Source organism: Drosophila yakuba, chromosome 2R (assembly GCF_016746365.2).
Source record: "Drosophila yakuba strain Tai18E2 chromosome 2R, Prin_Dyak_Tai18E2_2.1, whole genome shotgun sequence".
NCBI classification, from domain to species: Eukaryota; Metazoa; Arthropoda; class Insecta; order Diptera; family Drosophilidae; genus Drosophila; species Drosophila yakuba.
The window spans coordinates 13,542,154-13,565,664 of NC_052528.2; the positions used below are offsets into that span (position 1 = coordinate 13,542,154).

Below are 23,511 nucleotides of genomic sequence, written 5' to 3' on the forward strand. Positions count from 1 at the left end.
AACACGAAAAACCGAACAAAAAATTAAACTGTTAAGTAGGAAAAATGCAAGAAAAAAGAAAAACGCTCTTGTTGTTGGTGACGTTGATTAAAAACTTTTCGAGACAGTTGACGTTGCAGAAAATTCTCAAAAATGGAGATGAAAAATCCTGTATTTTGGTGTGTGTGTTTGTGTGTGTGTGCAGCTGAAGAGGCAACTGTAAAATTAGGTTAGCAAAGGAGTTTTGAGGTCTGCGGAGTGGGTTATGGGTTGTATGGCTGACTATGTGGTCACATGTGCAATTTGATTAAAACTTGGGTGCCACTAAAAAAAGAACGGCTGTCCCCAAGTGACGGCAAAAGTGGACAAAAAAATGACGAAAATCTAAAAACGAACGTCGTCATGGGTAAAGTGGTAGCCATGTTTTACCTGAAATCGTTTTGCCACTCGACTGAATGGTTTTGCGGCTGGGGTAAAAACATAAAATCCACGAAAATTAATTAAAGATTGCGCGAAAATACCAATTGCAACCCCTTTTTAATTAAATTCCTTTTCATTTCAGCGGCACATTTTAAACTAGTCGGTCAGCTGCATATAAATAAGAGTTTTTTTTTTGTCTGTAGTATCCTACATATAATATATTAAGTATACTATTTATGAATTTATGATATTTCTATCAAAGATTAAAAAGTGGTGTTACCTCGTAAGCTAAGAACAATGTTTTATAAAAAGCATGATAACTTAACAAGTAGAGAGATATTATTTCAAGCAAAAGTTACAGACCTAGTAAATTTAAAAATATATATAAATCATTTTACCTGAGCATTTAAAAATGCGTTACATTTTAAAAGGAAGCGATTTAACAAAAAACAATCGATAAACATGTGTCGAAATCGAAATAACAACCTCCGTAAATTGTTTCTACGCATGGGGATGGCAGCTCAAAAACAGTTATTCAATGGTTGGTGACAAAGCTAACAATAAAATGTAAAAATGTAGGAATAATGTAAGATGTTATGTCAAATAGGTACCGGTCGTGTGATGTTTAAAAAGGATGGCAAATCAATTTAAATTTAGTGTTTACAAGTTTTTACGGAAATTGCTCTGTTTTTTTAACCGTTTTTGAATTGGCTTAATTTTAACAGATTAATCTGATTATTAGATTAATCAGATCAGATTAACAAAACAGCCATTGCTGGATTAGTTAAATAAAACTAATTTAATATGTTCATATTTATTAATTCGAATATAACAATTAATTAAAGAGTTAAGATACGATGCAACGAATTTTTTGCTTCGCTTAAATGTGTAATAAATACTACATAAATAGAGTGTAATACAAATGTTCTGCCGTTTTCAATTCGAATTCATCCATTCCGATGTTTATTGTTAATTTACGTTTTTATTTTACAATATATAAAACAATTTTTAAAAAATGTTAAAGAGACAATCAACTGTTTTTTTTGCGCTGAAACGTTGAGTATTTGAATTCGATGTTCGATTTTGTCCGATGTTTTCTGGGCGACTATCGATTGTATTACGAAAGTGTCAAATATAAAATAAATAATTTAATTTATTGAGCTGTGCCTAAACTTAAGTCACTTAATAAATCTTTTTATATATTAATCTTATTTTTAGTCCAATGACAATTTATTTTCCGGAGAGCCGCTTGTTATGCGTGGGAGCGTGAGCGTTGCGGAATGCGCGCGCTTTTTGGTAAATGTGGAAAGCGGAAAAGCGGAGGGGTGGCGGAAGAAGAAGCAGGGCGGCGCAGACAGGAAGCTTTTCCCACAATTGCACAACGTCGGAGAGGTATTATTATTACGCGACAGGCAATCGGCGCGGCAACAACAGCAAACTAAGCAACGCATCGCAGACGCAAAAACAAAACTAAATATTACAACATATTTACTTGGCCCATTAGGGGGAGGGACGGTACATTTTCCGCCCAGCCCACCAGCCACCCCCAACGAGTGGGTGGCGGAGAATCGCCGTAGGATCCGCTCCTCCGCGACCATTCATATTCATTCAGTCACGAAATCTCATTCGGTGTGTGAGTGTTGATGAGGTTAGTTGTGAAACGCGGTCCGTTCGCGCAAAGTCGGAAAACCGAAAAGTGCATCAAGGAGTGCATTCAATTCAACAAATCAGTGAAGTAAATTCATTTCCAGCTGCAAGGGAAAAACGAAAATCCTCGAAACAGTGTGCCGCGCGAAAAGAGGCGAAAAAGTGTTGCATACTCCGGGGCTGGCTGCAAAATCTCCGCTAACATGTTGGTAAGTTGCTGGGTAAAATGATTTAAAACTAATCGGAGTAGCATTGGAGTAGCTATTAATTGATTTTCCTAGGAGGGGGCATTATCAAATCTATTTTCCAAGCCCAAGTGATTTATTGATTTTTCCGCAATGCGTTTGTGAGTGTGTGTGTGTGTGTGCGTATCTTTTTCGGTATGCACTTTTTCCAGAGAAACACCCCACTGGGAGCAGCAACCCCCAACTAAAAAGCGCCAACTTCTATTTTTCCATCATCAATACTTCACACAAACACGCACACACACGCACACAGTGGAATAAAAACAAATGGTATTGGTGTGTGGAGCAGGCGCTCTATGCAACGGTATAGCAACCCCCAAACAATGCACAACCCACCCTCTTGCTCGCTCTCGTTTTGGTTTTGAAGGGTATTACTATCCCGCTCTCGCGACAATAGCTCAACTGTTTTGGCATTTGAAAACTAACTGCCGCCAACCCCCCCTCACCTCACCCTTCCCTTACCACCCCCTGGCTTTTCCTGCTTCTGGGTGGGTGGTTGTTTTTCACAGCCGGAGCACATCATAAATTTTGTGTCTATAACAATTTTTGTTATATTCACCCACCCAACACCACCCAAAAAGCGACCCACACCCCTTATCAAAAAAGTGCAAAGGAATTGTGTTGCACTTTCGAGAGTTCAACTTCCGTTCGTTCACTCTCGCGCTCTCTGGGAAAATAGAAAATAACGGCACAGGCTTGCGCTCTCTCCAAAGAGAGCGAGATGCATTTTCATTTCGATTGAATGAGGGGGGTTTTTGCATATGGTTTTTTGGGGTTTCGGTTTTTATGCAACATATGCGACTACATACATATGTACATACATATATGTAGGAGTTATATAATTTGTATTTGATTATTTTGCCTTTGACGAATTCCGTTTGTGGCATGGTGTTTTCAAATGAAAACTAAAAATGTGTGGTTTTTTGTTGCCATGGGCAATATGGTGAAAATTTGTGGGTGGCAATGTCTGCTGCAGAATGCAAATAACTGCATTCGAGTGCGTCATATATATAATTCTATATATATATATATATAAGATTATATTCACACGCACATATTTTATACATTTATATATTATATAGGAAATGCAATTTGTATGCAGTCGAATTGCACTTGCCCGGGATTATGCCTATATAAATAAATACTATGTACGGAGTAGGGGGGAATACCGGCAACTGAAATTCGTTTCATGGCGTCTCCATGGAATATATATAGAAATTAGTTGTGTATTTGAAGCTGCTTACATAGACTGACAGCTTAATTGCTTTTTCCTCGACGACAAAAATTGATTTTAAGCTCGAGTTAAACGAAGTCAAGCACTGGAAAATGCCTAGAATGCAACGCACATTCCTTTAGATTGGAATGTAAGGGATGGTAAATGGAAGTAGACGACGAAGAAAAGTTAACTTCGGCTATAAACTCAATAATGCTAGACTCGTACATAGGTTAAAATTTAAAAACAACTTTTTAGAGATCACTTTCTTGGATTTTATTAAATACATTTTTAACTTGATTCTTGGGAAGTATGAAAAAAGCGTAGCGATCATTTGATTTTATTCTTAGCCGCAAACTGACTATTTCCTGTTGACTTCATTTCATTCACACTCCCCACGCTGATGATGATGATTGAAAAAATCACCCAGGGGCCAAGACCCAGTGACTCACCCGACCGCAAGGCAAGCCAAGCGGAGACTGTACCCAACCCAATGCTCAAAACAAACCCAGTCTCGAAAACACATACACGTGCACACACACTCACACAACCCACCCACTCAGACAAAGCGGATTCGAGTTGGGAGTTCGGAGGGAGTTGCGCATGCGTGGCCGTGTCCCACGCCCACAACACAAGGGGTGTCTCCACATGGAGAAATCTACATCTTCACTACGACGGAAATTTAGAGATTTGCTCAATGAAATTATGTTAAAACTCGCTTGATCTAGGTTCCAATGCATACTTTTACATTTAAATAATATAATATTATATGTGGTTAATAAGGTGGTAATCATTTAAATTCTAATTTAGCTGTCTCTAACAACATACAGACAATGTATTATAACCAATAGCCACGTAGACTTATGCAAATGTGTTCAATCGAAGTCCCCTTTTTTCCCTGTGCATGTGGGATGTGGAATAGCGTACGTATGTATATAGAGAGGGTGGGAGCAAACTATACAGTGGGAACCAGTGATCGCACAACAACCCCTGGGGTTCCCAAGTTAAATGAGACGTGACAAAGTGCAAGAGTTTCGACCCCTTTGAGAAGCGTCTGGCAGATTTCCTCGTCACAAGTGGCGCCCAAAATGGGAAGCCCTATTCCAGCGAGGAGACTTTCTCCCAATTGAAGGAAACCGAAGAAGAAGGGCTTCGTCTTCAGGGGCAACAGGTTTTGCTGGCCGTAGGAAGCCATGTGCTGCTGTAATTGGCCAGGCTCATTACGGGTCGGGTATTGTTTGTTATATCACAGCTTGCACCGGTCCAAGGATGGACTAACGGGTCCACCCAGGCCCAGTGAGGTCTGCCTCCGAAAGAACCTCTCAGGGGGATTCGAGGTGCCCCACATGTTGGCCACTGACGGCTGCTCGCGAACCGGTTCCAGTCCCCAGGCAGCTCCTTTATCCGCGATCGACATCATCATCATCTCCATTTCCATCACCATCACCACCATCATCATCATCATCATTGCCTCGGCCAGCCACTTCCACTTGAGTGGCAATGAAGGCAAAGTAGGGTGCTCGCACTGCTCCATTTTGAGGGCTAACCTGTTTGCAGATACCCTACGAGTGAGGCATGTGGGTTGTTGAGCACCTTTTGGTAACTCCTTGCTATCGGAAAATACGTTTAAGTATTCAAGTGAAGATCTTTAAAGAGCAGTTATGTGCTACTAACTACTAAACTTTACTTACAAAACCCGAATAATACTTTATATATTTCAACTTGGAGTAGAATGATTACTTCATGAAGAAAGTTAGTAGTTACATATCTGTATGCTAGCGCATTTCTTAGTCTGCCTGGTCGGCCATTGTGCATCTTCTTCACCTCGTGGCACCATATGCATTTTTGCAGCCACACATCGCTGGCGTTGTCTTCCTTTTGCGGGGGTAATACATGAGTAGTACGATCAAAATCAGCGACATCGAAACCTGCAGTAACAACTTGGAGTCCAAGATGCACTAGAGTCCATTGATTGCCAGTAACTTTCAATTTCATTGACTTGATGCAGTTGTCGTTGTTGTTGCACTGGGAGTTCCCCATTTATGAGTCATGCATACATATGTATGTACATATGCATGCATATGTATGTACATACATATCTAGCAAGGCAACTGTATCAGAGATAGCGCAAATTTATAGGCCAGCCAATCAAAGGTTGAATGGCAAGTCTTGAACCCGAAATCGAATGCGGCCAAAAATCAGCCCACGCCGAAAATCGGCGGGCTATGCCACCCAATCGAGGCTGCCATGTGGGTGCTTTTGTTTATAAATACAGTGAAAACTGCGAGAGCACAAAGTTTGCACTAATTAGTTATATGCAAAGTTTAAGCTCAAAAATCATACCTGAATCAAAATTAAATCTCTAGAAAATGATAACACATTTAAAGTTCGAATCGAGTTCGATTTCAGTGAAGAGCCAATGTATTCAATTAGTAAAATGTCGGGTTTTGGGAGTTCGACTGTGGCTTCATTATGTGTCTACCTGGACCATGTATCGCACGCCCTCCTTCTGGCCATATACCATACATATACCGAACCCAAAAAAAGCCTCTGCCCCGCTAATGAACGCAACAGTCGCAGTCACCTTCCCTCCTCCTCCTCCTCCTACTTCTCCACCACCATCATCACCAGCAACAACAAAAACAACAACGACGGCAACCCACATGCACGAAGATCATTACCAACCCGAGCAGCGCATAAAAAAACGTAAGCCAGCAGCAACAACAACAGCGAAATCAAGTTGCGCCGTCGCAAACGCAAACTGACCTGGTCCGAAAATTCTACTCTGAAACCACCCTACACGGTTTCCCACTCCCACTCTCGCTATCTGCCGCTGTCGCTGTCGCAGCTTGCCACAGTGGGCCCATTTAAGTAATTGCTATGCCGGGTTTTCAGTAACAGCATTAACGATTATTTAAAAATTCTTTTCTGTTCATATATAATTTCATTCTCAAAAAAAAATGTACAATAATGTAATGTTCATTAGCCAGGAACTTGAACTAGTATTACAAGATAAAATTTTTATGAAATTATTTATTAATTTAAAGTTTCTAGTTTCCCACTGTGCGACGCCGGCCCACACACAATAACTAAAAAAAGAGGGAGAGAGACAGCAGAAGCAACAACATACGACTTGAATGAGCGGGTGGCTTGCCTTGTTGCAATTTCTCTTTTATGCGATCATTCGTTTGTAAGGTGGCCACTTGTACAGTGGGCTTGAAATAGCAATTGTCTGGTTTTTAATTATGGGTGCACTAAAAAGGTTTTTTATACTTATAAAACTAACGAATCCACTATATTGTTAAACCAAGGTCGTCAGACCTAAATAATAATAATTTATATTTTGTAGCGGAGGAATTATAATTAGAATTTAGCAAAGCATTTTTAATATCTTTTTAAAGTGTCAAAAGAAAAGTTGTTTAAAGTATAGCATTGTTCCAGCGTATTATTATTTAAGTTCCTACGCTGAACACGAACCATCGCCCCACTGTGCGCTGTTTTGTGCGTCGGCATTGCCATCGTTTGTTGTTTCCATCTTTCTCAGTCTGTTGGAATTTCTCGTGGTGTGCGGTTCGGCCGTTCTCGCTTCCCTCCTTCATCGTGTTTGGAATTGACTTTGTGCGGCATTTTTATAAGAATCATTGCAACGCATGGTTTTCCTGCGAATTTTGGCACAAGTTCTTATTTAAAATATATACAGAAGAAATCTCCGCTGATTGTGCGTGCTTGCGTATCAATTGTAATTAAACTGTTCTAATTAAACCGAAGTGAAGAAATTGTGAACAAATAGTGACTGTAATTCGAGGAAATCGACATAAGCCGGCTGGAAAGCCTTAATCGGAAAACAAGAGCAATGGCCATAGGGCCATCTGGAAATAACTAATACTGATCAGCATAAAAAGGTAAAATATAATTGTTTGTGACTTCAGCATTAGAGGAAATTAATTATTTACGGGGAAGTTTGATGCATATAATTAATGGAGCAGACCCAAAAGCCAAAACCGAACCCACACAATCTGCGAGCCATCGAGAAATCACCTCGAAGGCCATGTGCAGAGACAAGCCCAACAACCCACAGGTAGCTAGGCCCAGAACCGGTTACCCAATTTCCAATTATAAACCAAAAAATAAAAAATCCGAGCCACTCCAACGCCCCACAATGAAAAAAGAGGGAAAGAGCAGTGGGCACCCCTTTCCTGAAAAATGAGACCAAAGATCCCAAATGCGACGCCGCAAGGGGCTCAAAAAGAAAAGAAATCGAAAGAAACCCACCACCAATCCTTGCTCCTACTCCCCCTACTCCGCCACCTTCGCCTCCTTTGCCTCCTCCCTCATTATCCTACTTTCTTCGATGCCGCTGCTTATCGTCTTCTCAGGCACACACACACACGCACGCACGCACTCACACAGTGAGAAATCTTGCCTGCCTTGGAAAGCCGCCTACTCACATGCTCTCTCCTATTCGTTCTGCTTTGTCACATGTTCCTCTTCCTTTCCCTTTCACCCTGTTGCGCAGGAGGAGGAAAAAACCGAAGAGTGGGTAGGGAAGGGGGGAGGCGACTGACCGTCGCGACGCCCGCTGTTTCAAATGGTGATTTCTTGTAGGTTCTCATTTTGGCGTGGCTCTTGTCCCCTTCCCTTCCCCGCTGCTTTATCACTTCGTCTGTCTCTCCCACACTCTCCCTTTGCATTCTGATGAATTTTTTTTACACCCACCCATCGATAGCAACTTTTGCATTCAACCTACTCCACCCCCTCGCTCGTTTCCCCTCTTCGCTGAGTTACCGCCCCCACTGGCAGTCGCCCTCTATTATTTGCTTATTTATTATGGACTCATCTTCGTGGTTGGCTCGCCTTCCAAGGAGTTGTCATTGGAACGATCGGTTGGAAAAAGGGTTGCCGTTGGAAAACTCCATATTCTCATGGGGGAGATGGAAATCAACACACATGCAATGAAGCACAATTCCATAATTTAATCACATATGTACGTACGTAAATGTAACTTATACCGAGTTATAAATACTTGTTGATATTGGAAGTGAAGAAATCACTTGTATTCTTCCAATAATTGAAAAATTTGATTAAGTTAATATTGAAAACATTAGGTTTGCTGGCAAGTTTGGCTCCGATCGCTATCGTTAAATATTATGTTCCGTTCAAATAATCATGTTTCAAAATAAATAAAAAAAAACATTTGAATTTTCTGTGAAATCCACTTTCTGCAAACTCAAGAAAAATGTTATAAATACTCGTTGATAATGTGGGGAGTTATGGCACCAATGTTTCTAGAACTCAACAGTATTGAGTCATCTGCCATCTTACATTTGGCTGCGTGCGTTGCACGGACGCCCCGCTTTTTATGTTACTGCCAACCCACGCTTGGCTTCCTCCCCCCGCCGCTCAACTTCGGCATTCCCATGGAAAAAGCGACCCCAAAAAAAGGGCAAAAATAAATTACGCACTTCCCGTCGTCGGTGGTAGAGCAATTTTATGCAGCCAGGGGAGGGGAGGGAGGTAGAAAAGAGGGGTTGCGATGTATGGTACCTGCCCGAGTGGCAAAGAGGGTTGTTGTGCTGCACCGATACTGATCCCGATTCCCAATCCCTAAACCGATCCTATGCTATGCGATGGTGATGGTGATGCGACCCCAGTGAGGCAGCAATCTCACCGAAAATCACATAGGAATTTCCTGTTACACCCGCCCCCTGCCCGAAAGTTACCTGCTCTCGTCTCCGAACTCTTCGCTTACCTGTTTTCTCCCTCCCGCTCTCTGCAGCAGCTGTTTGTTTTGCGGCTTTCAAGGTTTCTACTTTTTACCTGTTGGCGTCAGTCGGTTCGATTGGGATTTTGAGTCGGATTCGAATTCGGGTTCGAATTTGGATTCGGAGTTTCGTCCCCTTTTGCAGCCATACAGCCACCCCATTGCGTAGGATTCATTCCACTTCTTGTGTGTACATCTCTCACTTCTTTGTTCGCTTTGTGGGTGGGGTGCCTACCAGGTGGGAGGGGGGAGACGAACTCACATCTTCTTCTCCATTTCTTTTGTTGGCCCAAAAGCGGGCAGAGTCTTAAACCAAACCAAACCAAACCGTGCCGAGCCGAAAATCTTTTGGGCGTCTTGAGTTTTGGTTGGTCTCGTTTTTGCTTTTGTGCCGGGCGATCATCATTATCTTCGTTTCGCTGGCTCATTCTATGGCACCAACCACCAACCACCACCGCCACCAGCCACTCCTCCTACTACAATTTGCCTAAAAAACCCCAACCGTTTCGACCGTTTTTCAATATTCAACGAAACCAAACCATACCGAACCAAAATAAAAAATAAAAACTAAGAAGAAACTCTGAAAATGATGGTGGCGAAGAGGAAGAGCACGACAGACGGCGACGATGTCTGCTTGAAGGTTGTTGTGAAATTTCATTATGGGTCTGGGTCTGTCTCCTCGCCTCCACCTCCACCTTCGCCTCCCACTGCTTCCTCCTGGCACTCGTACTCTTAGCCGAACTCCTACCCCATCCCGAAACCCATGCCCCACACCCACCTCGGCCTCCTACTCCTCTCCTCTGATTGCCTGCTGCTGTGCATGTTGTTGTTTTTTTTTTTTTTTTAAGAGGCGTCCAGCGTCAACATTTCAGCGAGGGGTTTCGGTTTTTGGGTTGGGTTGGGCTGTCTTGGCTGCCTCTATATGTATTATACACGTATACGGATAGGCTGGCCCACGGATTGGGATGGTATGGTATGGCATGGGATGGGATTGGGATGGAATGGGATGGGATGATGAAGGCTGCTTGGGCTGTGGCATTTCTCGTGTGTAGGTAGGTGGTTTCTCGGAAATCCATTTGTTCATATGATAACCCAAAGAGTACAACACGAAACCCAACTGGCGGCTGTGAGGCGCGCTTATTTGCTGACGGTCGAGAATTGAAGCTTTCAACCCGATCGCCATTCCAAAGAGCGGGTGGGTGGAGCGGGTGGGTGTATGTGGAAGCCTTGAGAATCTAGGGGATCTACCATCTGCATAGTGATAGTGTGTCATGAATGAAATCACCCCAGTTCCACTTGCCGATAGATTCAACTAGAAAGTCACACCTAAATGCATCCTCTTCAAATGCCGAATCCAAATCCATTCATCATGCTCGTTTGTATGTATCCTGGAACCTCCTTCTACTCCTCCTCTTCCTCCACCTCCACCTCTGAAGGATCGCATCCGTTGGTCCGCAACAAAAGCAACAGGATCGGCACTTAAGACCCCACTCCACCCCGCAGCAACCATCCCCTTCTGCCACCCCAACCACCGGCAAATGGCAGCTGCAACCTGCAGCCCAACGGGGCAACCCTAAAAGTGATCTCTACGCTGGGCAGCAGGTTGTTGTCGGCCTGGATTGCAGTTGAGAAACGAAGCGGCAAGACGGAAAACCACCCCTAAATAAAAAGGGAATGGAAAACATGGCACAAATTGCTACCCCATGGATGATCGGACACCGAGCACATGTTGCATGCGGCAAAGATTTCACCAGAAAAGGAGCAGATCAGGGAGGGTGCAACTGACGCGGCTCGGACTTAGGTTCTCAAGACCCCTGAAGTCCTGAAGTCCTCAAGGCAAAGGACAGACGAACATGTGCAACGTCTGCGCCTGCATTTCTGTATCTTGTGCATGTATTTCACTTTATTATTTCTTCTTTTTTTTTTTGCTGGCTAACTGGTCATTTTATGAGGGCGCGCACCTGCCAACAGCTGCCGCCGCCGCAGCCGCAAAAGATGAGGAAAGTAAAGGCGGGCAATCATAGCCAAAAGCTATGGTCGCTGACTTGTTTTCTGGGCCTGCCCTTGAAGCCGTCGAACGCCCACCGCCAGCCAGCAGATGAACCACCCAAAAGCAAGAAACAAAAAATAAGTTAAATACAAAAAATTGGAATGAAGCAACAAACGAAACCAGCTCCGAAGACTTTTGGGCCCAAAAGCAATTTGCTTTTGTTGTCTGCTGGCCGGCCATCATCCGCCTCGAAAACCTAAAAACAAGCTCAAAGAGAAGACGCCAAAAAAAAAGTGTAGTAAGAAAACAAAGAGAAACAGCAGCAGCAGCAGCGGCAGAAGCAAAAGCAGCTGCCATCGCATCGTGGCCACAAAAAGTACCACCTGCCGCCCATATACATGTCGCCACAACCGTGGTCCTTTGTTCGCCGGCAGCAGCCCCATTAACCCAAGGATGTGCCACCATCGGAATGGGAAAGGAAGTGTTGGGAAAACGTGCGCCCTTAGCATGCAATTCAATTTTGTTTTGGGGCCGGAAGGGGAGAAAATCCTTAGGGAAATGCTTAATAATTTTAAAAGAATAACGCAGTTTCATAATCTGGTTTAGTTTGCCAAGAAAGTAACCATCTTTGACCTAGTGGCATTGTTATAGCCAATTCATTCAAACCAATCGACACGCAACCTGTTACCGGAGATCTCTAGGAGATGTTTCTAATGACGTCTAACTAAGATGGAACTGATGGCTTATGACGATGCGATGACTAATGGGTTTTATTTGTTCGAAAGCAAGCTGTATTTGAGTTTACAGATTGAGCATTTGCTTTAAAAAGTATATATATTAAGATTGAATCTTCCCCAAAGTAAAAACTCAGCAAATGTGCAAAAGAAACACTGAGCCACGCAGCGAATTGGCCAACGAATGCAATCGATGACAACAGCTGCTGCCCACACAGATACGCGCTTAGCTCACCTCGCCCCATCCCAGCGAACCACCCACTCGCCACCCCTCTTAGCCCCCACTCCCCCTGCCATTTTAGCCACCCAGCTGCGCCTGCGTCGCTGACGACGTCGATTTTTGGATGGTGGTCGTTGAATAGGCGCGGGTAGCTGAAATAAACAGCGAGAATCCCGTTGGCAGTCGCCGTTGGGTTTTGCTTTTGCTTTGGCTTTTGTGGGGGCCTTTTGCTGTTCGGTGTTAATTTGGCTCGCATATAAAATCTTCGATTTTATTCCGTGGTCGGTCGGTGGAATGGGTTGGATCGGTTGGATCATTGGGACAGCTGCGGTCAGTTGGATTGGACATACGATGGTGCTGCTAGACACCCACCCACTTTGGTGATTAGTGCTTGCTGCCAAATACTAATGGCACAGTGGTTGATTCTGTGTTTTGATAGCTTTTATGCTCTCAGTTATCTAGGTATCTACAGGTGGTATATTGGATATGCAATGTGTAATGTCATATGTTCGATTTGCACAGTTCCCAGTGCGGAAAGATCTGTAAATGGACTTGTGGATGGAACCCGTAGAATGCGCGCGACTTCCTCGTGCAGCTCCACCCGTTCCAGCCCACTGTGCGTCATCGGCTAAAGCGTTTTTTAATAACTGCGTGCTGGTCGCTCACAAAGTTGGTGGTTACCATGGGCGGTGATGGAGAGGGGCAGAGGCAAGGGTCAGGAAAGAGGTGACTGTGTAGAGGGATTGTGTTAACATGTCATTAGCTTGGTGGCTTCGTCCGCTGTTGTTTCTGTTGTTTCTGCTGCCGCTGTTGCTGCTGCTGCTGGTACTCCGCCCCCATCCCGTCGGTCCCCTCCCACCGGAACGCCCCCTCTGCGGTCGCGCTTGTGGCCTTTCACTGCAACAACAAGTAAATGTTGTGGCTCACCCTGAGCTGCCAGGTCGCCAGATTGCCAGATCGCTTGGCCCAACCCACGGGTGTTAAAAACTGTGTGCATAACTCTACAGTCCAACTTCCTAAATAAAAATGCCAAAAGCGTTTGAATTTGACGGTCGTATCGTTAAAACAAACCTAATCATCATTACAAATAAAATCATCATTGTAATAATCCTTTTAACAAATGAGTTGGTGTTTTAAAAATACCTAACGAATATTACTGTATTTAAAATTTAGCTGAAGATCCGAAAACATATATTCTTTTCTTGCGTTCGACATAGAGAATCTTCACTGTATCTGCGAATATCTCTGTGTGTTTTCCAATTGGCACTTTGATGACCGCCCTCGCCTAGAGGCTATAACATTTGATAATCCTACGCTTTAAATAATTATTGCAAATACCCAAAATTAAAAAAAAACCACCAAAATTAGATCCAACAAAAACACCCCACTGGCCCCAAAAAAGGGGAGCCAATAATGCGTTTACCGTTAACAGTTGCCCGGCATCTGCGAAAATGCAACATCTGCCAAGAGTGAGAAAGAGAGTGGGGGATCAAGCGCGCTCTCACTTGTTACGTGAGAGCGAAAGACAGCGAAAATTCCCCCAACCGGCATTTTTCAGCTGCCCAACCGGTTTCTCTCTGCCTCTCCATCTCGCTCTCCCTCTCTTTCGTTTCATTGCTCTCACAACTCCCCCAAGTTGGCGTCTGTTTGCGCACCCACCACAATTTAGCGTCGACTGCGCCATCGGCGTCGCTGCCAGCGTCGACTGATCGCTGTTCTGATGTGCGCGTGGTGTGTTGCTGCTGTTGTTGTTGTTGTTGGTGTTGTTGTTGTGAATTGATTTTGTTGCTGGCCTGCGCGCCCATTTTCAGCCCACTCCCGTTGTTTTTGTTGTCGTTGCTGTTGGCTTTCTGCTGCCGTCTGTTATTAGCAAAGCGGATGTTGTTGTTGCTGCCAGCAAAAGCAGAAACACCAACAGCAACAGCAAAAAAAAAAAAACAGAAAAGGGGGAGGCACAGCACCCACACGCGCGCTTTAGCTGTTGGCAACGCATGACACTTTCCGCTTTTTTCCCCCCATTTTGCTGTTGTGTTTTTATTTCGCTGTTGTGCTGTGTGTGTCTCGCCCACAACAGTTGACCCCTTGGCGGCGGCTTATCAAATTCAGGGGGCGGCGGTGGGGTGGCGCAAATTGATAGAGATCTTGGGAGCGGTTGGAAATTGAACTTAACGAACTTGTCTAACTCGATCTTATGAAGGCGACACTGAATGTTTTTTGTTTGTATCGGAAATATATATTTGTAAGTAATTAAATAATATGATATAATAATATTAACTAAAAATGTGAGTGAGTTAAACTAAACAGATATACTTTAGATGATGCGATCTACCCTTAAACAATCAATACTTCTTTATAAAAGAGAAGTATAAAATAGGTATGAAGGTGATTCCTTTCAGAAAGCCGTCGCTTTGTGGCAAATAACTGGTTTGCAGCCCCACACTTGCACTTTCCTTGCCCATCCGGGGTTTTTCAGTGCCCAAGTGGAGCTTATGGTGCGGCATGATCTTGAGAGCGTGGCCAAAGTCAAGCGGCAACCACCACAATGGCAACAACAAAGACGTGCCCTTGGCTCGAATAACCACACGCAGAGAAGTAAGTGAGGCCGGAGCAGCAGATCAGGGCAGAACCCCGAGAGCTCCGAGATCCCCGAGCCAATCTCCAGAGCTGCCGAGCTCCAGACCCCCAGACTTCCCGAAGCACTCGAACTTGAACAAACAACGAACGCCACAACAACAACAACAACCACACAAACAACAATAACAACAACGCCCCCATGGCGGCAAAAAACATCAGCAAACACCCCACTGTAAAAAGCACACGAAGCATAAAAATCAAATATGCAAAACTCAGATACGAAATATGAACCGAAAAGAGACGACCAGAAACAGGCTGTGTATCGGATCGGATCGGATTGGATTGGACTGAATCGGAACGGATCTCGGGACTGGGAACGGTCGTGGTCGTGGGTGTGTGGGTGGTGCTGTTGGTGGTGCTGCTGGTGGTGCGGTGACATGGCAGCGGGGCGTCTTGGGCTGGGGCCACCAGTGGGTGTGTGGGTGGGCGCAGCCATTGGCGCTGGGACGTAGAACGTGCCCAGGGCCCAGCGGCGAAACGAACACACGCTTTTTGTCGCCACGAAGTGGCAGAAAAACCGTTTCTTCTCGAAAAACAGGGCGCAGCAACATGTGGCCAAGAAGAATACACACTGCTAGAAACGTCACACTTGGTAGCCTTTCGTCACCTAAAAAAATTTCGGAAAATGGTGAAATTTGGTCTCGAATGGAATCATTTCGACATATATGTATATTTCGAACTGATAACCTTTAAAACCTTAAAAAATTCTGAGTTGTATATTCTTTTTTACAACACCCTTTTTTCAAAAATAAAATATTATATATATATAAATATATTTTTCTCAGTGGAGAGAAAGAGGTAGGAACGTCTAGCACAACCCACACCCACCCACCGCACAACAAAAGCGCCGCCAAAAAAAAAATTGCCGCGATCGTTGGCAGCTTGTCTCTTTGTGCGGATGATGCTGGGCTATGATGTGGATGATGATAATGGTGATGAGGAGGAGAAGGAGGATAGACCCGTCGCGAGGAAGACGATCAATGGGTTTTTGGGTTGGTTCGCCAGTTGGGCACGTCAAGGTGGTAAATTTATTAATTTATGCAGCTGGGACCCCAAAAAGAGAGTCGAGTGTGTGTGAGTGTTTCTGTGCACTAAACAACTGGTTCAGGCGACCAATATTTCAGATTGTTTACTTAGAGAGTCAAGTTAAAATACTTTAAAATAAAATAAATATTGTTGAAACATTATTTGAAATTTCTGGCGTATAGTTCATAATTGTTTAGTCTTGGCAGCCACTTAAACAAAGCGCTTTTTACATTTTTGTGACCTGACACCCGACATCGGTGGTCCAAAAAACGGAGATTCGTAAACAAAAAACGCGCTCAAAAGCACTTCTGGCTGACTCAGCGATGCTGCGTCAAATCGAAATCCAAGCCCAGTCCCAATCCCCCACCGAAACCAACGGCAAAACCCCCCACGCCAGCGTCCCCAAGGCAGACCGGTACCACCCCCTTCGCCGCCCGCCACAGCCGCCCCTTTCCCATTAAATCAGAGCTGGATGCGTCAGCAGTCGTTTCCCACAAGTGACGTCGTCGGCGGGAGGCGCTGGGTATTTTGGTGCCGGATGCGGCTCTAAGATAGTTGGACATATTTAAGCTGTTGATGCTGTGAAAAACCCGAAAGCTTTAAGATTTGATAATGCATATGCATTTGTTTTAGTGGCAAGGGCACTCTTCTTATCTTTACAACTTAAAAATTGGTTAAAAAAATTGCCATTTTACTAAAGTATTTCCGCATTCTCCGCACTTCCGTATTTTTCAGTTCTCGGCGAGTGGACGTGGAGGCAACAGCAAGAGCAGCAGCCTCCGCCCCCTGAAAGCAGCAGCAGCAGCAGCACGCCCGATAGCCAAGGCCGACGGCAAAGTGAAGCACCTGCAATGGCCACACTAATACCAGTGAACGGCGGCCATCCAGCAGCGAGCGGACAATCCTCCAATGTGGAGGCGACATATGAAGATATGTTCAAGGAAATCACACGCAAATTGTACGGCGAGGAGACCGGTAACGGTTTGCATACGCTCGGCACGCCGGTGGCGCAGGTGGCCACCAGCGGGCCAACAGCGGTGCCCGAGGGCGAGCAGCGCTCCTTTACAAATCTGGTAAGCACCACGACGAAGCTGACTCCAAAAGTAATGTATCTAATGAAACCATCTACTTGTTCTCCCCTTTCAGCAACAACTCGATCGCTCGGCAGCGCCCAGCATTGAATACGAGTCCGGTGCGGCAGGCGCCTCTGGTAATAACGTGGCCACCACCCAGGCCAATGTAATCCAGCAACAACAACAGCAGCAACAGCAAACGGAGTCGGGCAACTCCGTGGTGGTGACGGCCAGCAGTGGGGCGACTGTGGTGCCGGCACCCAGTGTAGCGGCCGTTGGTGGCTTCAAGTCTGAGGATCATCTGAGCACTGCCTTCGGGCTGGCAGCCCTGATGCAGAACGGCTTCGCAGCTGGCCAGGCGGGTCTGCTGAAGGCGGGCGAGCAGCAACAGCGCTGGGCTCAGGACGGATCTGGTCTGGTGGCGGCCGCAGCCGCGGAACCACAACTCGTACAGTGGACCTCGGGCGGAAAGCTACAGAGCTACGCTCACGTCAACCAGCAGCAGCAGCAACAACAACAGCCGCATCAGAGCACACCCAAGTCCAAGTAAGAGTCGAAGAAAATCTTTTCAATTATGTATTGAACAATGGCGAAAAGTTTTGGTTACCTATAGTTACTTACATTTTCAATCTTCTCTCTGCCCATAGAAAACACCGTCAGGAGCATGCGGCTGAATTGATCTACGCCAGCCCCTCCACATCGGCCAATGCGGCCCAGAATCTGGCCCAATCCACACCCACCTCAGCGCCCAGCAACAGCAGTGGCGGCAGCACCAGCTCCTCCGGCGGCGGAGGCGGCGGTCGGAAGAAGGCTGCTCAAGCGGCTGCGGCCGCCGCTGCCGCGAATGGAGTGCACATCCAAAAGCGTTATGCCTGCACCCACTGTCCATACTCGACGGACCGGCGGGATCTGTACACCCGGCATGAGAACATCCACAAGGACGAGAAGCCCTTTCAGTGCTATGCCTGCCTCAAGCAGTTCAACCGAGCCGATCATGTCAAGAAGCACTTCCTGCGCATGCACCGGGAGCTGCAGTACGACATTAACAAGACCCGGCGACACATCTCGGCGGGCAGTGGCTCCTCGGGCAGCGGGTCATCTGGAAGCGGTTCTCATCACTCCGGCGGCCGTGGTAACGTGACCATTAACTCGGCGGGCGTTAACATAGACAATGCCTTCTTGGAGGCCCAACGACATCCCACCTCGAGCAGTATGAGCATTGTGGAGACCATCGAGGCAGTGGCCTCCGCCACGGACATGCCGCTGGCCCAGCTCAAGCAGGAGAAAATGGACGATGGCGCCGGCGTGGTATTGCCCCTTCACGTGGGCGTTATGCAGCAACCGGTGGCCAGCTCGAGTTCCGGCAGCAGTGGCAGTCATGGTGGCAATGGAAATGGTGGCACCAACTCCGGCCTGCTGAAACCGAAGCGGGAGAAACGCTTCACCTGCTGCTACTGCCCGTGGTCTGGTGCGGACAAGTGGGGTCTCAAGCGGCACCTCAACACGCATACAAAGCCCTTCGTGTGCCTGCTCTGCGATTACAAGGCGGCGCGTTCCGAGCGCCTGGCCACCCACGTGCTAAAGGTGCACAACAAGCGGGCCTGCAGCAAGTGCTCTTACTTGGCGGACACCCAGGAGGAGTACCAGGCTCACATGAGCGATGTGCAGTAAGTATACGCCGTTATAACAAGTCCCTTTGCTGTGTCCTTGCAGTGAATTCGGCAATCAATCGTTATAGAGTCAATCCTGACTCCTTTTGTCTGCATGTTTTGAATAAGCTACTTAGTGGTTTGCAAGAATATTGTAAGCCAGACTTGGCATTGCAAGTTATTTAAATTTGCCTATAAATTGCCGCCCTTAACTTGTCTGCCACATCCATTTGCAAGGATACCCAAAGCTTCGGTTGACCGAATCTAGCCTGTCCCTCTCGTTTGTCCTGGGAATTACGAAAAACTCTAAACAGCTTTTGAACTCTCTTTCGCCCCACTTCTCTGGCTACCCCCCAAAATCCCCGGACGTTCTCTATATCTAACCATAAATACCCTGATCTGAACAGTCCGCACGATAATCGGCCGGCGCGCAGCGGCAACGGCAACCAGAGCGGCGGCAGCAGCAGCGGCAATAGCAACGGCAACGGCGGCGGCAATGGCAACAACAATGCCAATGCCGGAGGCCACAGCCAGAACCTCAATGTGCTGCGAACTATTGGCAACAGCCTGGTGGCCAACAACCAGCTGAACACCTATGCCGGCAATGCTTTTGGGTAACATTCTCAGACCGCCCTGCCCCATTCAAAAATACCAAAAAAAAAAAAAAAAAAAAAAATTAAACCAAGAAACCCCTCCCAAAAACAAAACCAACACATCCCAAAAAAACCAAAAAAAAAAATAAGAAACCAAAACCAAAAACAAATACAAAAACCCAACCGAGCGCGCACAACGTTCCTAACTCTAGTTACTACCCTCGTTCTCTCGTTCTCTCGACTCTCGATTCCCACGACATCCCCACCATGATCACCACATCTCCACATCACCATCGACCACCACTTCACCACCATTTCGGTTAGCTCGTCCAGTGGCAATGTGGGAAATGCGAATGGAGGCGGCGGCGCCGTTACCATCTACACCACCACCACCAATGAGGGCGTGGCCGGCGGCGGAGGAGGCGGTGGTGGCGGCATAAGCGGCAACATTTCCAGCGGCGGACCGCTCCAGGAGATCATCGTGAATCCTTCGTCGATGGTCGGCTGGCGGCTGAGCGCCAACGGATCGCTAATCCCGCCGCACGATCTGCTTACCGGCGGATTGCCAAACGCAGCCACGCAAAAGCGCGGCTCGGAGCGATTGTTTCAGTACCTCGAGGCCGAGGGCAGCGATCCGGAGGACTATGCGCGGTATTTGGATAACCAATCTATCCCCGATCCATTGCGTTTTCGTTGGTTTTCACTCAGTTTCCTTTTTTTATATACTTATTTTATTGTCTTAAGCGTGCTTATTTAATGCTTTAAGATTATCTTCTGCAAAATTTCCCAAGAAATTTAACTATTTGTTTCTGTTGATTTTGGTTTTTGAGTTTTACCAAAGGTGGCCATCGTGCTCTAAATCACTTTGCAAATTCTGATCGTTTGTGTTTTCCTTACACCCATTCCACATTGTGTACAAATTCCCTGTTTGAATGTCCATTGACTAAGTAAAATGTTGTGTTTTGTAAGCTTTTAAATAATTTAAATTCTTACACTGCTTGTGTTTCCTGTACCTTTCCTAATAATCGTCTACAGGCTCCTCCGTTTCTGTTTATATGTTCCCTGTTTATGTTTTGGTTGTTATACATTCAGTGTTGATATTAAGTATAACCATTTTATTCAGTTGTTTCCCTGAATTTCACCCTAAATTGCAGTTTATTTGCCACTTGTTTTGTTCATCTTCGTTTAATTACCAATACCACAATACCCATTTATTAATCTAACACATTTCTATTTGCTTATCCTTGCAGTCTGCTGAAAATGGACGCCATCAGTCGCAACACCGCTTCGGTCGCTCAGGATTTTCATAAGGCGGGAGGCGTGCACGAGTTGAAAATACCAGCCAATCATCAACTCCTGTTTAACAATAAACTGCCTTCGCAATGGACGACACGAGAGGCTGCTGCACTGCTGTACAGCCTGAGCAACATGGGTGGCGGATCCGCCGGCTCCGTTTCCGGTTCCCAGCGCCAAAAGTTCGGCATGCGAGCGCGACAACATTCCACCGGCGAGGACGACGAGAATACACCATCGTCTGCCTCTTCGTCGAGCTTCTCTGGCGATGAGTTCAACATGAGCGCCACATCGCCACTGAAGCTGTCGCGTCATGCCGTCAAGCTGGAGAAGATGGATGAAATGGACGTCAAGGACATGGGACCCACTAAGGCGATGATGGCAACGGCATTTCTAGAGGCGGCCAACTACGAGCAGACGGCCATCGAGCTGCTGGCCAGCAAACGGAAGATCAAGGTCGAGAACGACAACGACGAGGACCAAGAGAACCAGCAGCATCAGCCCCATCAGCAACATCACAGCCAGCAGCAGCAGCGATTGCAGCTTATTAAATCGTCTCCCGCGTACAAATTGAACAACAACAATAATAACAACAATAGCAACAGCAACAATAACAACTATTACAAGGACAAGTCATCGCACAGAAATGCCGTTCACCATCATCGCCAGGATGACAAGGAGAACAACAAGACCAAGTCGCCCGGAGCAGCAGCAGTGAGTGTTGCAGCTGCAGCAGCAACATCGCCGCCCAGCATCAGCGGCAACACCAACCAGACCCCGTTTCTCACCCAAATGGAGTACCAGAATCTCAATCGCATCGGCACACAGTTCCAGAACTACGTCAAGGACATCATCAACAAGTACTATGCGGCAGAGACGCCATTGATGCTGGCCGCTGCCGCCGCAGCTTTGCCCACGGCCACGACTACAGGTCAGCAGCAACAGCCAGAGCTGGATATTGAGAATCTGTCGCCGAGCAAGCGTCGTCGTCTGCTCAGCGAAACGGAGGAGTACATCGAGTATCTGCGGAACAAGGAGGACATTACCCTGACCATTGCACCGAAGGTGCAGCCCACAGCGCCGGTGACATCTCTGCTCAAACGTCAGTTGGATCTCAGCACACCTCGTCGAAGTCCTAAGAAGGCGACTCCGGCCCACAGCAACAGTGCCTCGAATGCCTCCCGCAAGTCCCTCAACCAGTTGGCCACATTGTTGCCACTGCTGGCGGATGCGGCCAGCCAGCAAGAGTATCTCGCTGCACCGCTGGACTTCAGCAAGAAGTCTAGCTCGCGCAAGCAGGCGCAGCCAAAGAAGATCCGTTTAACGCCCGAGGCAGTGGTCACCCTACTGAGGGACAAGTACCTCAATCGCATGGTGCGTCAGCGATTGGGCTGCCTCAAGTGCAACCAGTCGCGTAAGAGCAGCTCAATCAGCTTCAACTATCACACGCTGGGATCGCTGGCTCTGCACAAGTATTGGCGACATGGCCAGCTTGGATCCTCATCAACTAGGAGAGAGAAGCTGCAGGCAGCTCTGCAGAAGAGGATTAGCCGAGGACAGGCGGAAAAATGCTAATGTGGTCGTGTAGTTTTGGTTCTATTTTATTCGCTTAAGATTAGAAAATGTTTGCTTGCCATATATGGAATGCATTAGGCATTTGACATTGAAAATTATTTAAAAAATTGCATTTAATTTTTTAAATTTTAAGTTGTGATGTACCTGAAATATGATTTCTCTTAAACAAACAAAAAATACTTAAAAAACAAACAAACAAACACGCAAACGGTCTCGAAAGCGCTTTTGCAGCCGACTGCAAATGAATTTCATTATCTTAGTTGTACGATTGAGCTATCTCACAAACACACCCCACTCACAATGAACATTTACACACGGATATTTAACTATTTAGTAACTTACCTGGAATGAGCATTTATCAAATGTGTCCCCCAGCCCCTGATTTCCACCTCCATTTGTATTTGTATTCGATTGAATGAAATGTGAAGTAAAAGCTTTAATTTGCCATTTACAAAGCTTCAGTTAAGTTACGAGTAATGATTGCCATCTTTTTACACCTAGCATTTAGTCGTCTAGTTACCCCAGTTTATGGATTAATTTATGAACTGCAAACGCGAACCTCATCGAACCCTTTGCCTTACTTATCATTTAAGCTTTAACGTGAATGTACATTTACTTTAAGTTGATTTAGTTACTCCTCGGAGCAGCAGTCACGCCCACAATGCCCACAAAAACAAAACAAACCAACAAAATGCATTATCACGCAAAAACGTTTTAAATATGAAAGAACAAACGTCTATAAATATTATAATAACAAAATGAACAAAAACTATATTACTGTACGTGTAGATGTATTCATGATTTTATCTGAAAAACGGAATAGAAAGTCGGCGAGAACAAGAACAAGAAGGAAACACAAGAACAACTTACAAAATACTCAAAGAACATGGATAGAATGCATAGAATACAACTTTTTACCACACTGAACAAGAAATATTTGACTGAAAAGTGTCGGGGGAAGATATGATATATGAATAAAGGTATAAACAATTTTAGTGTAAAATGTGTGTTTTTGCTAAATGTGGTAAATTAAAAAAAAAACTTAAATTTATTACACAAAACTAAACTAAAGCGTAAACGAAGAGAAAATTCTTAAGTAAAGTAAATTTTTGGATGACAAGCCATTTAGACAAAATTTTTGAGACGAAAAAAGACATTTATAAGAAAGGAAACAAAAAGAACAAACCGAATTACTTTAAATTTTATTTAAGCAATGAACTTGCAAAAAATAAAAGGTATAATTACAATAACTGTAATGTGAGTGTTTTTAGTTTAAAATTATATATTTCCAAAACATTCAAAATAAAATATAATTAGTTTAAAATATAAACAACTTTCTTTTATTTGGGGCTTTACAAAATGGGGATCAATTTTCAGATGAAAATTACGCATGTGTGACTTACAATAATTAATAAGAGTATATATATTATTTGGAAATTACGATGCAAGAAATTTTTGT

General features: G+C 45.3%; 1 protein-coding gene across 7 annotated transcripts; it reads left to right on the plus strand.

The window, feature by feature from the left end:
* Nucleotides 1-1,801: 1,801 nt before the first annotated feature.
* LOC6530483 (protein charlatan) lies at nt 1,802-23,055 on the plus strand. Of its 7 annotated transcripts, none has more exons than XM_015197199.2 (7): nt 1,805-2,255; nt 16,605-16,942; nt 17,016-17,488; nt 17,590-18,609; nt 18,999-19,205; nt 19,509-19,835; nt 20,435-23,055. In XM_015197199.2, exons 2-7 carry the CDS (start codon nt 16,721-16,723, stop codon nt 22,050-22,052), a joined length of 3,867 nt encoding a protein of 1,288 aa, XP_015052685.1. In that variant the 5' UTR covers nt 1,805-2,255; nt 16,605-16,720; the 3' UTR covers nt 22,053-23,055. The 7 variants fall into 7 exon arrangements, with proteins under 7 accessions (XP_039227847.1, XP_015052685.1, XP_039227845.1 ...); XM_039371911.1 differs by having other exon boundaries at nt 19,518-19,835; XM_002091362.3 differs by lacking the exon at nt 1,805-2,255 and adding an exon at nt 7,061-7,406.
* Nucleotides 23,056-23,511: the final 456 nt, after the last annotated feature.

What these genes read in the sequence shown, in the direction of transcription:
- LOC6530483 (XM_015197199.2), top strand. Translation starts at nt 16,721, where the DNA reads ATGGCCACACTAATACCAGTGAACGGCGGCCATCCAGCAGCGAGCGGA. An exon ending in AGCGCTCCTTTACAAATCTG is followed by an intron (nt 16,943 to 17,015) that starts GTAAGCACCACG and finishes CTCCCCTTTCAG; the next exon opens with CAACAACTCGATCGCTCGGC. An exon ending in GATCCGGAGGACTATGCGCG is followed by an intron (nt 19,836 to 20,434) that starts GTATTTGGATAA and finishes TTATCCTTGCAG; the next exon opens with TCTGCTGAAAATGGACGCCA.